Source organism: Dipteris shenzhenensis, chromosome 26, assembly GCF_047967505.1.
Source record: "Dipteris shenzhenensis isolate YYH24624 ecotype China chromosome 26, Dip_SZ_1.0, whole genome shotgun sequence".
Taxonomy (NCBI): domain Eukaryota; kingdom Viridiplantae; phylum Streptophyta; class Polypodiopsida; order Gleicheniales; family Dipteridaceae; genus Dipteris; species Dipteris shenzhenensis.
Window position 1 is genome coordinate 24914769 of NC_141621.1, and position 14482 is coordinate 24929250.

Consider the following 14482-nt stretch of genomic DNA (forward strand, 5'->3'; position numbering starts at 1 on the left):
TGATCAAGGATTAGGTTAGTGCTTCAATTTTGTTTTTTACTTTGCCTTTAGCACCAATTCTCTCACTCATCCACAATCCCTACCCATGTACTACATAAAACACACACACACACACATTTTGTTGCTAGTTTCTCAATCCTTTTTGAAGTGGTAGTAGAGACACTATACAATACAATATTACTATAGTTTTCCAAATTCACACACACACACACATTTCCATACAATGCAACCATACAAACACCCATACACATACACATAGGCATACGCATACGCATACACATACAATGCAAACTTCAATGAAGGTACTTTTTTCACTTTTTATTGGCAATATATTTTGATAATATGGTGAAGAAGAAGGATTTACATTGAAATGTAACTTGATCCATTAAAAAAAATGCCGATCTTACAGTAGAGGGGGAGAGTAGGCTCAATACCAAACCTCCACATACAACCAAAATACAACATAGGGAGGGGGGGGGGGGATATAGCTCGTTCCCAAATCTCCCAAGAAACCGGTCTATGTTGACAGACCCAACAAGCATAAGAAATGTCATAAGCAATAGGAGCTCAACTAAAGAGGGTGCCTAAAATAGCTTATTCAAAGAGCCCTTATTCTTGCCTAGAAAAATAGGTCTTACAAATGAAGAGACAAAGCTACTTGCGATAAATCATAATGATGAAAATGATTCCATGTAGTCTATGTTCTTCATTGAAATAATTCTTTCAAAATGAGCTTAAGAGCATCTGTCATGGTGGCGAACAATGTCTCACATGGAATCAAGGTTGAAATTTTGGGTGAAATTGGTTTGTCTGTGAGCACGAGATTGAACAAAGCATCTCTAAAACTGCTCAAAGGCTATGACAACGTGCTTCAACTAGCACTTTATTTTTTTATATTTGGGAATTGATTAATATCATATTTTTCCTTTTTTCGTCAATGTTGCTTTGTATCAAAATGTTATTATGTATTCTTGGACTTTACTCGGAGCAATAGCATTTATTGTTAGGGTGAGTTACCAGTTACAATTTAGTCGCGCGCATACACATACAGACACACACAAAGAAAGAGAGGAAGAAAGAAAACTCTATTGATGTCCGCAGAACACCTAAATGATGTCTAGACCAACACGTAGCTTGTACATGGGAGTGCATGAAGCATTCCCACCATTATTTTAAAGCATATCTATTGTCTAGTGCTAACATAATGTGGCTTTCATTACATCAGTTTAGTTTAAGGCTGAGAGTCTTTAGGCTTGGATTTGAATTTCCTGGTAAGTGTTTTTCCTTGTCTGTACAGCCCATTTACCTTCCTTCTTGGCTTCCTTTACTTTGGTGAGTTCCATGGCTCTTTGTTAAGCTGATTTGGAGTGAGCTCTTCTGATATCCAAATCCAAGTACCGTTTTAATTTGTGAGTTTGAGAGAGAGAGAGAGAGAGAGAGAGAGAACACAAGTACCAAGGTTCCTAATATACCATTTCTAAGGGACAACCAAAGCATTCAAAGCTACAGAACTGTTCCTTTAACTCGTTTTTTAAGACATGCCGATACAAACACTTGACACCTTTTTACCTTGAATATATGCCAAAAGGAAAAACAACTTCTAGCTCCCAACTCTGTTCGTATATTCAATTGTCAAACATGCCTCATTATAGAATTCAATACAGAACGGATCAGTGTCAGCAATGGTCAAAAGTTTCCTCAATGCTCTCCTCCATAGTCATTGTGAGTGAAGTTGTGGATTGCATTTACACAAGTACAATTCCAAGGATGCATATATCATACAAGATGACGTTCACAACTTATAGCTCCACATAAAAAACTGTCTTCCGGATATTTTGCAGCTTAAACCTCCTCCTCCAGTTTCAGATAACATCAAATGGTAATGTTTTCAGGTTTTTTAAATTACGTGTACCCACAAATTACAAGACTCTCACAGGACAGTATTGCATTATTATGTTCCTTTGTTTGAAGAATGAGTAATGCGCTTACCTAGCGTCTTCTAATGGTGTGATCAGTTGCAAACTGAATGCAGAGAAAGAATGTGCAGGTAGGTATATGTCCATAAAGGTACTGGCATTGTAAAGAACAAGTGTGGTTGGTGCTACCTGCATGTGCCAAGGAAAAAAAATACAAGAAAACAGACATAAACAGAAGGGCATGCATAAAGCTAGCAGGTGTATTCTGTGCACATGTGTGCAAGCATGTGTGTGTGTGTGTGTGTGTGTGTGTGTGTGAAAGAGAGAGAGAGAGAGAGAGAGAGAGAGAGAGATTGCAATTGAAATTGATTTCAATCACGAGGTAACAGTGTGCACCTTTTTCTTCTGACCAAATGTGTTCTCATCCATAAGATTTTGAGAGGTTAGCCTTGTCAATGTTGCCTGTGGGTTTATCTCGTCTGTTAATAAACCATCAATTAAAACTTGAAGAGTGAGGTTCTGTGTCTTGAAATTTACAACCTGCATGTGCAATTCGAAGTTAGAAAGAAACTCCAATCGCAAAATCAGCTGTTGCCTAGAGCTGTCAGATCATGGCATTTCAATGAAAAATCCCAACACTCGAATGCCATAGACAATTGATTATGAGAACATCTTTCATAATTTTAGATCTGGGCTGATAGAAAATTGTAAAGCATCTCATTCTCACAGATGATAGTCCACCTTAATGTCGATAAATTCAGAATTGCTGCTATCATCAAATCTTCTTAGAGCAGAAGCAGCTAGCACATTGGACACTATGTCCCCATCAATGGCCATAGGCAGTATACTTGCCCCACTGGAATCCTTGAAAAATTTCTGGACCCAATAGCTTGGAGTGCCATAGCTTTGCCAAGAGTCGAAAACAATAGCATCAGGATTCCATCTGTATGCATGTGTAGGCAATGAAGCACATTCAGCTGTGGAAACCATTCAAATGTCATGTGAAACTGCAAGTTCGACACTCATAAGTTGGAAATAGCTTTTGTAAATGTATGATCTTACCTTCTATTGTTGCTGTTGACAAAAAGAGGGGCATAGCTTGCCATTTCCACCACATCACTAATGAATAAAACAATGCCCATAGTTAATCCTACAGCTGGCAACTTGAAAATGCAATAGACAATTTCAGTTCTCAAATAAGAGCATACAAAGGTCTATTACAGCTTTAAAACGCCAACATTCAATAGCGTCTTGGACCTCAATATCCTTTTTACACCAAGCAAACCATATAATCTGGACATACATAGCAACAGTTTCTAGAGTGCAACAGTGAGCGAACCTGTTCTGTTCTATGCCTATCAGAAAACCCGCTTCAGCCAAAGCTGCTAGTAAACTTCCTTTCCCAGCATCCTGGCCTGTTACTGCATACTCGCTTACAAAAGCCTACAACACAGTACACTTCTTCAAGAAATGCATGTGTCCAGCTACAGAAATCAGCAGAAAAGTAACTGCACGGTGGCCAAACCTTTGGACTTGCTCGAACAATGTTGTCAAACTGGTGAGCCATAGCAAAAAGATGACTGGCTGAAGTATAAATCTTTGGAAAAACAAAAGTTGAATGCTTAGAATAAAACCAGTGAGTTTCCATTTCAAATGTAAGTGAAAATTTGTACTCTGCTCTCCTTAAAGAAGTCTTCCCTGCTGATGGTGTTTAAAACCCTTCAATCCATACTAGATTGAGGTAATTGATATTCAAATGGTTTTGGGGATCCTTGGGCACTTGTCTTGCTTATATTTCAGTATCTATTCTGTATTTGAAGAGGACAAAAAGAATGGCATGTATTCTCAGCTAGATGCTCCCAAAACAGCATCCATTAAGCGTACATAGAGCAGATTGCATTGCTAGAGCCCACCAAAGATTAAATTCAAATCTTCCACACACAATGCCTGACAAAAGCCTTACACAAGGACTCAGGAGGGAAATTAATTGTAAAACAGTTAAGAGTGAAAGCCAAGAAAACAACATGTAGAAAAATATATAACATACATGAAAATCATACATATCGGCAGGATGATCCAGTTGTCTTGACGACCCATCACAGTTCGAAATAATCATGATATCCGAATATATGGTCTTTATCGCATTGTAAAACTTCATATAGTTTCCTGACACAATTGAGAAAAAAGTTAACTTTCAGAGGACACCTCTTACTAAACTTCCTGAGCCATCCTCTGCTCAAAAATACAACCTAGATTAGCAATCCTTCCTCCTGGAAGACAGCACGTGCCATCCTGTCAATTGCCTCTAATGTTTCTTAAGACAGCATACCAAAATCTCCTTCAAGGTAAAAGACAAGCATCATCAAAACTCATGATCCCTTCTTCTTGTTGGATTGATTGAATTTAGAGTACCTAAATAATATTGTTTTCCACAATCTTCATTCCCAATTGCTACATAATTCAGAGAAAAAGGTTCAGGATGGCCCATTGTGGCACGAACAGCTCCCCATGTGGAATTTGGTGGTCCCCTTGCGAACTCAATACCAGTCAAAACATCCTGCAGTACAGATGATGTATCCATTAGTCCTGTTGGAAATGGACTACACCTATTAAGCTTAGATGTGAATCAAGCAAAGAAGTGTGTTATGTCAACAACAAAACATGAGTAGAAAACTGGGAATGGATATATCTGCTCAGGTCCATTTTTTGCCAAAGGGAAGTGCTTCTGCTGCAAGATTTGTACTGACTTCAGCTTGAAAAAGATAGAGGATACCTCTACAAATGGCTCAATCACTGAAGATGAAACTTCGTCAGTATGACTGATACCTGGACATTCACAGAATACATTAGAATTTGCCCCCTCCATTTGATGGCCCAAAAGAAGTACTTAAGCAAGGACTAAAAAAATCCTTTAAAAACATATCCTTTCACATCATTGCTGTGGACAAGGGAACAAAGCATATGGAACCTGTATAGAAACCACCAAAAAATTTCACCAATCCAAAAAACATTAAAGGCCGATCCACGATTCTCCAAACATTGATATGTTGCAGAGAGGGCAAAGGTATTGTAAAAGTTGAGCCATATTTGCCCATAATGCAAATGCATGATTCCTTGCGTATCCAATGCAACGTTTCATGAAGCAAGATAACATTAGTACCGCCCTTACTTTCAGTACATCTATTTAGTGGAGCATTCCCTTGTACATGGTTCAGAGAACCAAAACTTCTAGGTTTAGGACTATGGATTTGATTGTGTCTAAGAGCTTCAAGAGAATATCATAGTCAAATTTACTGCAATCAAGGGTTTAAACTGATCCTGTGGAAGCCCAGGTTAACACTTCCTACACATCAGATGCACCTAACTGTCTTATGTAAGTAATGGACATGAGGTGCAGCTGCCTCTCCAGAGCTGGCTGCAACAGTATGATGGGCACATCGAATTTCTTAAACCTAAAGAGCTGCCCATTGGGAAAATAAACTTGTTGGATGAAAAACCCCCATAGATTCCACTGGATATTCAATATAACATGGACACAATAGAAAGGGCAATACACCATTGAACACATTGACAACACTTCCTCGCCACCTAAATTAACATACTTGAGGAATATAGAATAGTCGCTTTGGCCTCTCCAAACAGGCCTTGCCATACTAGAATGATGCTTTACTACTACAAAGTCAACTCTGAACATCAACAAACAAGGAAGCCACCTATAACTCAAACCGCCTCTGCTGGAGACTAGTGGAGCATTGATAAGAGTTTATCTTCTCACTCACTGTTCCAACTCTCTGTGCTGCTGCTGGAAGAGGAAATTTCAGAAACAGACATATTCATAACATTGGAGACATGGGAGCATGATAGGATCGAAGCCACCGACATACAGGGATTTTTGAAAACATCAATATGGAGCACAAAGAAATACATAGGATGATGGGGATTCGGTGGGACAGTATGCTATATCAACAAAGCATGGGAAAAATCAGACAAGGCCATCAAGGAAGATCCACATAAACAATATATGTGGTTAGAGAGAGCGACCCCAAACACCAACATCCGTATAGCAGCATGCTATATTGCACCTCCTGAATCACCCATCTGTTGGAATGGTCACCTCCCCATCTGTAAGCCCCCATATGAGGAGAGCATTGGGGGGGGGGTTGAACCTAGGCAGAAAAGATAAGGGAGGGGGCTGCCACATGGGCAGCACCTCACAGGGAAAGGACAGCCATAAGGGGCTGCCACATGGGCAGCACATGAGCTATCATGTGGGCAGCACAGCAGCCTGTCAAAGGCCCCTCAAGGGCTGTCTGTACGGGCTGGAACAGGCCCTGAATAGTGGCAGACAGGTGGTGCAACTATACGGCTGCAGTACGGCTACATGGTGGGGGTCTGTGGGCAGGTATGAAGCCTGCAAGAGGGCTGTCTAGCAGCAGCCCAAAAGGGCCTGGCTAGGGCCCTTATATAGGGCTAGTTGGACCAGCCAACCAAGTCGGCCAGCAAGCAGACTGGTCGGCCAGGATGAAGCTGGCTGGTCGGTCCATTCAAGGGGGTCTTGAGCCCTATACAAGGAGGGCTTCCATGCCCTCATTCCATATCACTTGGAGCAGCATTGGGGAGCAGACAGCAGCAGCAGCAAGCCCACCCTTGGACCTACACACAGGAGGAGAAGGAGGCTGACATAGGGCTGCTGACTAAGCTCAAGGTGCTGCCCACCTAGGCTGGCTTCCGGACAGCAAGGTGGAAGGGATCTAGACAGAGAGTCTACATTTGCTCGAGGTGGAGCACGCGGATTCAGAGATCTAGAAGTGTCAGGCTTGTAGTAGAAGGACCTTTTGGTATTGTATCCTGTCCTAGTTTTTGGATGGACGGAAATATAAAGTGTGGCTTCTATATTTGTCTTTGAGCATTGTCTATTTACACTTGCAGTTCTATGCACAGAAGTTAAGAAGTTTGTGATTCCAGACTCCACACCAAACTGTGTGAGCTCTTGGGAAATTGTGTCAGTCTTCCGCTGTGTGTACCCTCAGTTGGGTCATTTCTAAAATGGTATTAGATTCCAAGTAGGAGGCTCACAGGTGTGGGAGCCTGAATGCAGGGACCTTGCTAAAGGACAACCCTGATTTAGAAGCTCTTGGGAATCGACTTCCACAACTGAAGGATTGTGTCCTTGCGAGAAGGAGGGTGACTCAAGTTCAGTCAAGTGCGTTCAGAGTTCTGGTCTATTGAAAAATAAGTTTGGTTGACTTTTCTTTGTGGTATAGCAATAGAGATGTTCACCACTACAGCCTCATCAGCCCTTGGTCTCCCTTCCTCCTCCCTTAGTTTTCTCTCATTCACTATCCCTAACTTTGGAGAGTCTAGGAAATTGGATGGGACCAACTACTCGATTTGGAAAGTGAAGATCCGGAGTCATTTAGTGGCTCGGAAGTTGTGGAAGTTGACAATGGAAGTGGATGCAAAGCTGGAGGACATGGTGGACAGGCAAGGGAAGATACTCATGGCAGTAGACAAAGAGAAGCTCGAAGCTTGGGAAGACAAAGATGCCGATGCCCTGGCATTAATCATAGGGACTACGGCAGAGACTCTGTTCTTCCACATATCCAGATGGCCGAGACGTCAGTAGAGGCGTGGGTCACTCTGAAGGATCTATACGAGATGGACAACACCTCCCGGATTTTGCTTCTTCAGCATCAACTCCACAATCTTGATATGGAAGAAGGAGATACGGTACATAGCCACTTGACGAAGGTCAAGGTGGTGAGGGATCAATTGGCGATAGTTGGTTAGAAGACAGACTCATGCCATTTGGCCTTGATGGTACTGAGGAGGCTACCTAGGAGTTTCAAGAGCTTTGTGACAACCGTGACTACAAGACAGAGGACCAAACCTCTGACGTTTGAGGAGTTGGGTCCATTATTGCTACAGGAGGAAGCTCGGGAGAAGCTCTACAACGACGACAAAGATGACAAGGCACTGCTGGGCGAAGGATTACGCTGGCAATGGAAAGGGCAAGCCTAATGGTGACAAGTCCAAGAAAGACGACTATGATGACGAAGACACTTCCAAGAGGAAACAGAAGAAGAACAGCTTCTACTGTGATACGCCAAAACATTTTGCAAAGGATTGTAGAAAGAAAAAGGTGGATCGGAAAAACAAAAGGAAGGAGTTCGACTAAGATTCAGAGGGAGAGGCCAAAGCAAATGTGGTAATCGAAGAGTTGTTCCTGGTGACATCACCGAGTGTTACCGAGGTCAGATATGTTGACCAAGAAATCACAGTGAGGATGTCTGACAGAGACATGTGGGTCAACGAGGAGTTAGATGCCTTTGTGAAGGTGAAGGACAGCATGGAGCGCTTGGTACCTTCCAGGTGTGTGGCTGTTGACACTAACACGAGGGTGGATTCCATGGAGGGCCCTGGGGTCTCATGGTCAAATGTATGTTGTACTTCAGAAGGGGACAGCACAGAATTATATAGGCTTTTGGTGGGTGCCTCGATGAGGTACATGGTTTGCTTTCAGAGCAAGCACGTAGGCAGTACGACAATCTGGTATGTACTTGATATTCTGCATTTGAGGGCATGGGGGGGAGTGAACCTAGGCAGAAAAGATAAGGGAGGGGGCTGCCACATGGGCAGCACCTCATAGGGAAAGGCTGGCTGCCCATAAGGGGCTGCCAGCCTGTCAAAGGTGCCTCAAGGGCTGTCTGTACGGGCTGGAACAGGCCCCGAATAGTGGCGGACAGGTGGTGCAACTATACGGCTGCAGTACGGCTACATGGCGGGGGTTTGTGGGCAGGTATGAAGCCTGCAAGAGGGCTGTCTAGCAGCAGCCCAAAAGGGCCTGGCTAGGGCCCTTATATAGGGCTGGTTGGACCAGCCAACCAGGTCAGCCAGCAAGCAGACTGGTCAGCCAGTCTGGTCGGCCAAGATAGGGCTGGCTGGTCGGTTCATTCAAGGGGACCTTGAGCCCTATGAAAGGAGGGCAGCAGCAGCAAGCCCACCCTTGGACCTACACACAGGAGGAGAAGGAGGCTGACATAGGGCTGCAGACTGAGCTCAAGGTGCTGCCCACCTAGGCTGGCTTCTGGACAGCAAGGTGGAAGGGATCTAGACAGAGAGTCTACATTTGCTCGAGGTGGAGCAGGTGGGCTCAGAGATCTAGAAGTGTCAGGCTTGTAGTAGAAGGACCTTTTGGTAATGTATCCTGTCCTAGTTTCTGGACGGATGGAAATATTCTATATTTGTCTCTGAGCATTGTCTATTTACTGGCTTGCACTTCTATGCACATAAGTTAAGAAGTTTGTGATTCCACACCCCACACCACACTGTGTGAGCTCCTGGGCAATTCTATCAGTCTTCCGCTGTGCTTACCCTCTGTTGGGTGATTTCTAACACCATCTACAAGCATAACAGCCACATATAACGGGGTGAATCCCCTAATGCATTTAGGGGAGGACATAGCCAATTTTTCTAAAGGCCATGCTATTTTTTTGGGTGGGGGGGTTTCAAAGCATGAATGGGCTCCAAACAGGGCATCATAGCGATGGAGGGCTATGGATGGAGGAAATGGAGGAGGACAATGAGGAAAGCAGGGCCTAGAAAAGAGCATCAGAGGATACATGAGAAATCACCCACATGGGGAGACAACTACTCATCTTATGCGGATGCTTTGGACTGCAGATATGTAGCAACAGGCCGTTACACATGCAAACCCCCCCAAGGGTCAAGCAAACCTACATAAGCTGAAGAAAATGGATGCAAGAAGGATTCCACACAAAGAAATGGAGGCTACAAAAACCACCGGATGGTACAGAGAGGGGAGAAATAGATGAAGCTACGTGGCATACAGGCTGCAGATACCCCAAAAGATAAGGGAGAAATCAGAGATCTGATCATGCAGAAAATGACACAGAAATAATGGCAAGACTAAAGGACAAAAATGCCTGATTTTGCAGATCAAATGGCATTGATTTAACCAGCCCTCATGAACTAGAGGTGGAAAGTGGTAGGTGGGAAAGAAAGAAAGTCCCAAGGGATGCAAGATTCTGGAAAAGCTGCCCCACAGGGAACATAGGAAATGAACACCACGTGCTCTTGCAGTGTTGCGAGCCTATGCACGCATCAGGAGAAAATACTGCAGCAGCACCGATAGCCTAAAAACTCTCTTGGAATAACCAGCCAAGCAGATGGGAGGATATTTAAAGGCAATTTTGGGACTCTCTCTCTCTCTCTCTCTCTCTCTCTCCCTCTCTCTCTCCCCTTAAAGAATCATTGGCTAAGGCTGCAACATTAAGGCCCAATTCCTTGCCATATACGACTGATATGGAGCTATTGGCTAATCCTAAGATCACTCCCTCCCTCCCTCTCTCTCTCTCTCTCTCTCTCTCTCTCTCTCTCAACGGACCAATGCCCAAGACAGCTATGTTGCAGGTAAGATGTAGGATATTCATTTTGGCAAGCCCCACAATGATTAACTAAGAACCTAAAGAGCGAGAATGTATTCTCTTCGATGTTGCAAGTTCGATATTATGTTGCATTGATCCTCTCTATGATCTATTCTCTATGTGAAGTTGAGCACCAACTAGATCAAAGTATATCAATTTGTATGTGGGCCCTCTGCAGGTATGTGAAAGCTGAGATAAACGTGAGTTTTTAGCTGTTATAATTGGGTTTGTAGCTATATATATGGATTAACTTGTTTGCATAATATGGTCGCGCAGGCCCTGCAGGGCATACTTTCATTTTTTTTGTATGATCCTTTCAATGCAATTTTGCTGGGACATACTTTGAGCTTAGAGATTGGAACTAGCTTGATGTGATTATATAAGGTTCTAGAAACCTGTTCAGAATAAGCTATGCTTTTGAGTCCTTGTCGTGTCATTGATCCTCTTTCTTTGAATTTGTGAATCCTCGTGTAGCTTGTGGTCATTAACTTTTCAAGATGGGATGACCCTCAAGTAGTGACGCATGGTGAGATACTCACTTTATTGCCTTAAATGGGATTAAATTTAAGAAGGAAAGAACGGTGGTAGATACATCTGCTGTTATACCGATTGATGCATTTATGAATAATCCAAATGCTAACCATTATTGAAGACCCATACAGGCGCTGCATTCAAATCTTCCGCAAGCTGTCCACATGCGAAGAAAAATGTCACAATTTGGTAAGACAACTCATTATGTATATTTCCAGAAATATGGGGTAAAAGTTACCTGAAGAAATTCAAAGTAACCAAGCCCATCATCTGTCCAATATCCCCAGACATCCCCAAAATGTCCAGGCCTTTCCTCCCAAGGCCCTATGGAGTGTCTCCATTGAAATGAATTTCTCAACCATTCACCCTCAACAAAACACCCACCTGTAGAAGCTACGGATATTTAGATACCCACATCGACATTGAAACACAATATAATGGCCTTTGGCAAAAAAGAGAGAAGAAAATCAGAAGGAACGAAAGAACCTGGAAATCGAATGAACTGTGGTTCCAAGTCCTCAAGCATAAGGGCAAGGTCATTTCGGAAACCATGGTTCTGCGAATATCAACTATGTTAATAGTTAACATGTACACCTTCATTGAAAGAACACACAAAATAAGAGCTACATGCAAGTACAGTCATGCATGCTCGAGCCTCCTTTCGACTAGAATAACCCATCTGCGCTAGGCAGCAAGATTTAGGAATAGCTATTTGAGCTACCTTGTAAGTATCAGTCGGCATAGCTGAAACCTGATCCAACCAAAAAACGCCTTTTTGGTTGCTGGTCAGCGAGAGTCTCCCGTAATGGTCTGTGTCAGTCGCAAATAATAGAAGGTCTTGCTTACTCCAATTTTGGCTATCGCTCGTTGCCTCGAGGCTGTCAAAATCGTTGACCAAAACGTTACTTTCTGAATTCACAGCCCCAAAAACATACATACGAGGTTTGTTTTCTCAAATTCTTACAGGACGTATGTTTGAGCTAGAATCCTCCTGCCATTAGAAGAAGTGAAAGCAACAGAGATATAACGATCCTCCGTGGAACGCGTCCAAAAAATCACTCTGTACTGCAAGCCAGCGACGACGTTCTGCACGGCAGGTGCAGCTTAAGCTTGTAGTCTTCAAGAACAAGAAGTTAATGGATTTAGGGAGGACAATATGTACCCACCATTCCCCAGAAGCCTGGATTGTACACGCCAACCCCATTTCGGGGACAAGAATAGCAAAGAACTTCCACCCTCAAGGCTATAGGATTAAGTTCAAATAACGACGACCGATCCGTTTCAAGTCTCACTAGTGTCTCATCTCCAATCACTGACCATGGTGCAATATTTGAAGGAGTATTTTGGCCGCCAGCTTCAAAACCTGATCGTTCCATTTCAAATTTAGAGTTTAAACGTGTACAAGCTAATTAAAAATACGAAGGTAAAAGCTTCGAGGTGCTGTTTTTCTGTCCAATCCACCTCTATTGGCAACGAGTTCAGCCCACAATCCGCCTGCTCCAGCATGGTTTATCTCCTGAAAGTTTACACTTGCAACTCACATACTTGTCGAGTCTACGAATTTGATACCTTGCAGCGTACACTGAACAGCGGATTGAGATGGTCAGCTATCTTTGTAACTAGAAGTCACCTCGAAAAAAATTCCAAAGAGGTTGGACGGAATTGCCCGACCCTCAACGCCCGCGTTCACGCTAAGATTATATTGCGCATTGCATAAGCTCCCGTGGAACCAGAAGGTGAATGAAGCCTGAAGGTACAGGAACACGATCCATGCTGTTTTCGTTGCCATTTCGGAACGGATTCTTTCGAAAAGAATAGCTGCGGCAAAACTTGGCATCAGTTTGGGACAAATATATAACTGAAATATGCTAAAAAGGAGGAATGCAAGAGCCTAATTCCGCCACAACATACGAAGGATTGTCGCTTACAAAAACTCGGTCAATCATCGCTTTGCATCATACAAAAGCTGGATGCCATAAATCCTGTAATTGCCATGAATAATGCCTCAAAGAAGAGATACCACGTTTGCGCAAGAGCGCTGCTTCTATATTGAACCTGCTCTTTTCTCCAAATGAGAGCTACAAGGTGGCCCTGTCAGCATAAGAAGGGATTCATGATGCTGGAGAGGTTAGTAGGGGATCACATTATTTCTTCCCTTAATCGTCAAGCGTGTGTTAACAGCAGGCCAGCAATCGAGTAGCTAGACTTGGTGCAAGCTTGGAGTGGAAGATAAGCTTTGTTGCAAATCATCTGAGGATTCCTTATTGTTTACATGCATACTCATGCACTCGTTCACCTTCTGTCAACATTGCGGCGGAAGCAATTGGGTCACCTTTCAACAACAGCAGGCCTAACGTCTTGGAACCGCCAGTGCATCGTTATTCTCATGAAAGGAGGAAACTTCAGTTTGAGAGAGAGGACAAGAGCCATCGATTCCTTCTTATATTGAAGCAGAAGGTTTCCCCAACAAATCTGTGAGGCTGATGGAATTGATTTCTCCCATTATGAATCAGAAGGGTTGTCCCAACAAATGTGTGAGGCTGATTCAATTGAGAAGACATGAGAACGGTTTACCAACAAATCTGTGAGGCTGATGGACTTGCCTCTCTCTCTCTCTCACACACACACACACACACACACACTTTTTTTTGGGGGTGAAAACTCTCTCTCTCTCTCTCTCTCTCTCTCACTCACACACACACACACACACACACACACACACACACACACGCACACACTTTTTTTTAGTGAAAATCTCTCTCTCTTTCACTCACTCACACACACACACATAGAACTCAAAACTGCATCTCTTCTTGCTGACAGCCGTATTAAAAACTTTGGAATGCAAGAAACAGGCAGTGAACTCTGCATTACAAACTGCATTCCCAGAAATCTGTGAGGCTGATGGAATTCTCTCTCTCTCTCTCTCTCTTCTCACTCATACAACTTAGAACTCGTATATTTACTCACTTAGAAATCTGTGAGGCTGATGGAATTCTCTCTCTCTCTCACTCCATACAACTTAGAAGTTCAACTACTAGTATATTTACGAGAAACTCGGGATGGAAGAAACAGAACTGTTTTGCTTTTGCGTGCTCAGCGTTATTCGTAGGATTGCGAAACGATGAGCACCGCGAATCTAGCTACGTGACCCATGAGCAGTTATATCTTATTTCGCTCTTATTACGTAAAGGTTCCGGGCTGGGCTGCGATCAGGACCCTTTCATAATGGGAATCAGCCCGTCATACTCCGCCATGTGGCGATTATGCGTGCCACGTCATCATCACACTATGCCACATCAGCAATTGCACCTCAGCTCTCCACGTGGACCACTTTCCTAGCCGAAAATGCCCTCCCCCATTACATGACCATTCCCCTCTTAATCTTGCCTCACTACGGGCCTTACTTAAGTTAAATGCCAATTGTAGTCCAAAATATTCAAAGAAGGTTTTTAAGGTAGGCTATCAACTGAAAATTCGAGCTCTCCTTTAGCCACTTGTCATGCTTTTTGGCCTCCCCGAGGAGGGAAGGCTTTAGTAAAGGTTACTTCCCTTCAGAAAGGAAAATTGACATTTTTGTCCCCAATT

The 14482-nt window shown here is 43.2% G+C and overlaps 1 protein-coding gene across 1 annotated transcript; it reads right to left on the reverse strand.

Moving 5' to 3' along the window:
- Positions 1 to 1647: 1647 nt before the first annotated feature.
- LOC147884868 (alpha-L-arabinofuranosidase 1-like) lies at positions 1648 to 14008 on the reverse strand. The gene is made up of 19 exons (XM_087397120.1): positions 13973 to 14008; positions 12823 to 12985; positions 12525 to 12712; positions 12356 to 12410; positions 12061 to 12257; positions 11859 to 11980; positions 11616 to 11772; positions 11381 to 11450; positions 11133 to 11278; positions 11005 to 11050; positions 4690 to 4742; positions 4329 to 4473; positions 3964 to 4082; positions 3442 to 3513; positions 3256 to 3359; positions 2979 to 3035; positions 2658 to 2859; positions 2313 to 2456; positions 1648 to 2105 (listed from the first exon to the last, which is right to left on the reverse strand). Exons 3-19 carry the CDS (start codon positions 12681 to 12683, stop codon positions 1986 to 1988), a joined length of 1968 nt encoding a protein of 655 aa, XP_087253246.1. The 5' UTR covers positions 12684 to 12712; positions 12823 to 12985; positions 13973 to 14008; the 3' UTR covers positions 1648 to 1985.
- Between the last annotated feature and the right edge of the window lie 474 nt (positions 14009 to 14482).

Bases quoted from the DNA above. Each gene is read 5' to 3' on its own strand.
- LOC147884868 (XM_087397120.1), bottom strand. From the start codon at position 12,683: ATGGCAACGAAAACAGCATGGATCGTGTTCCTGTACCTTCAGGCTTCA. The intron at 11,773-11,858 runs GTAAGAATTTGA...CGATTTTGACAG, and splicing joins CTAGCTCAAACATACGTCCT to CCTCGAGGCAACGAGCGATA. The intron at 3,036-3,255 runs GTTCGCTCACTG...TTTATTCATTAG, and splicing joins ATAGGCATAGAACAGAACAG to TGATGTGGTGGAAATGGCAA.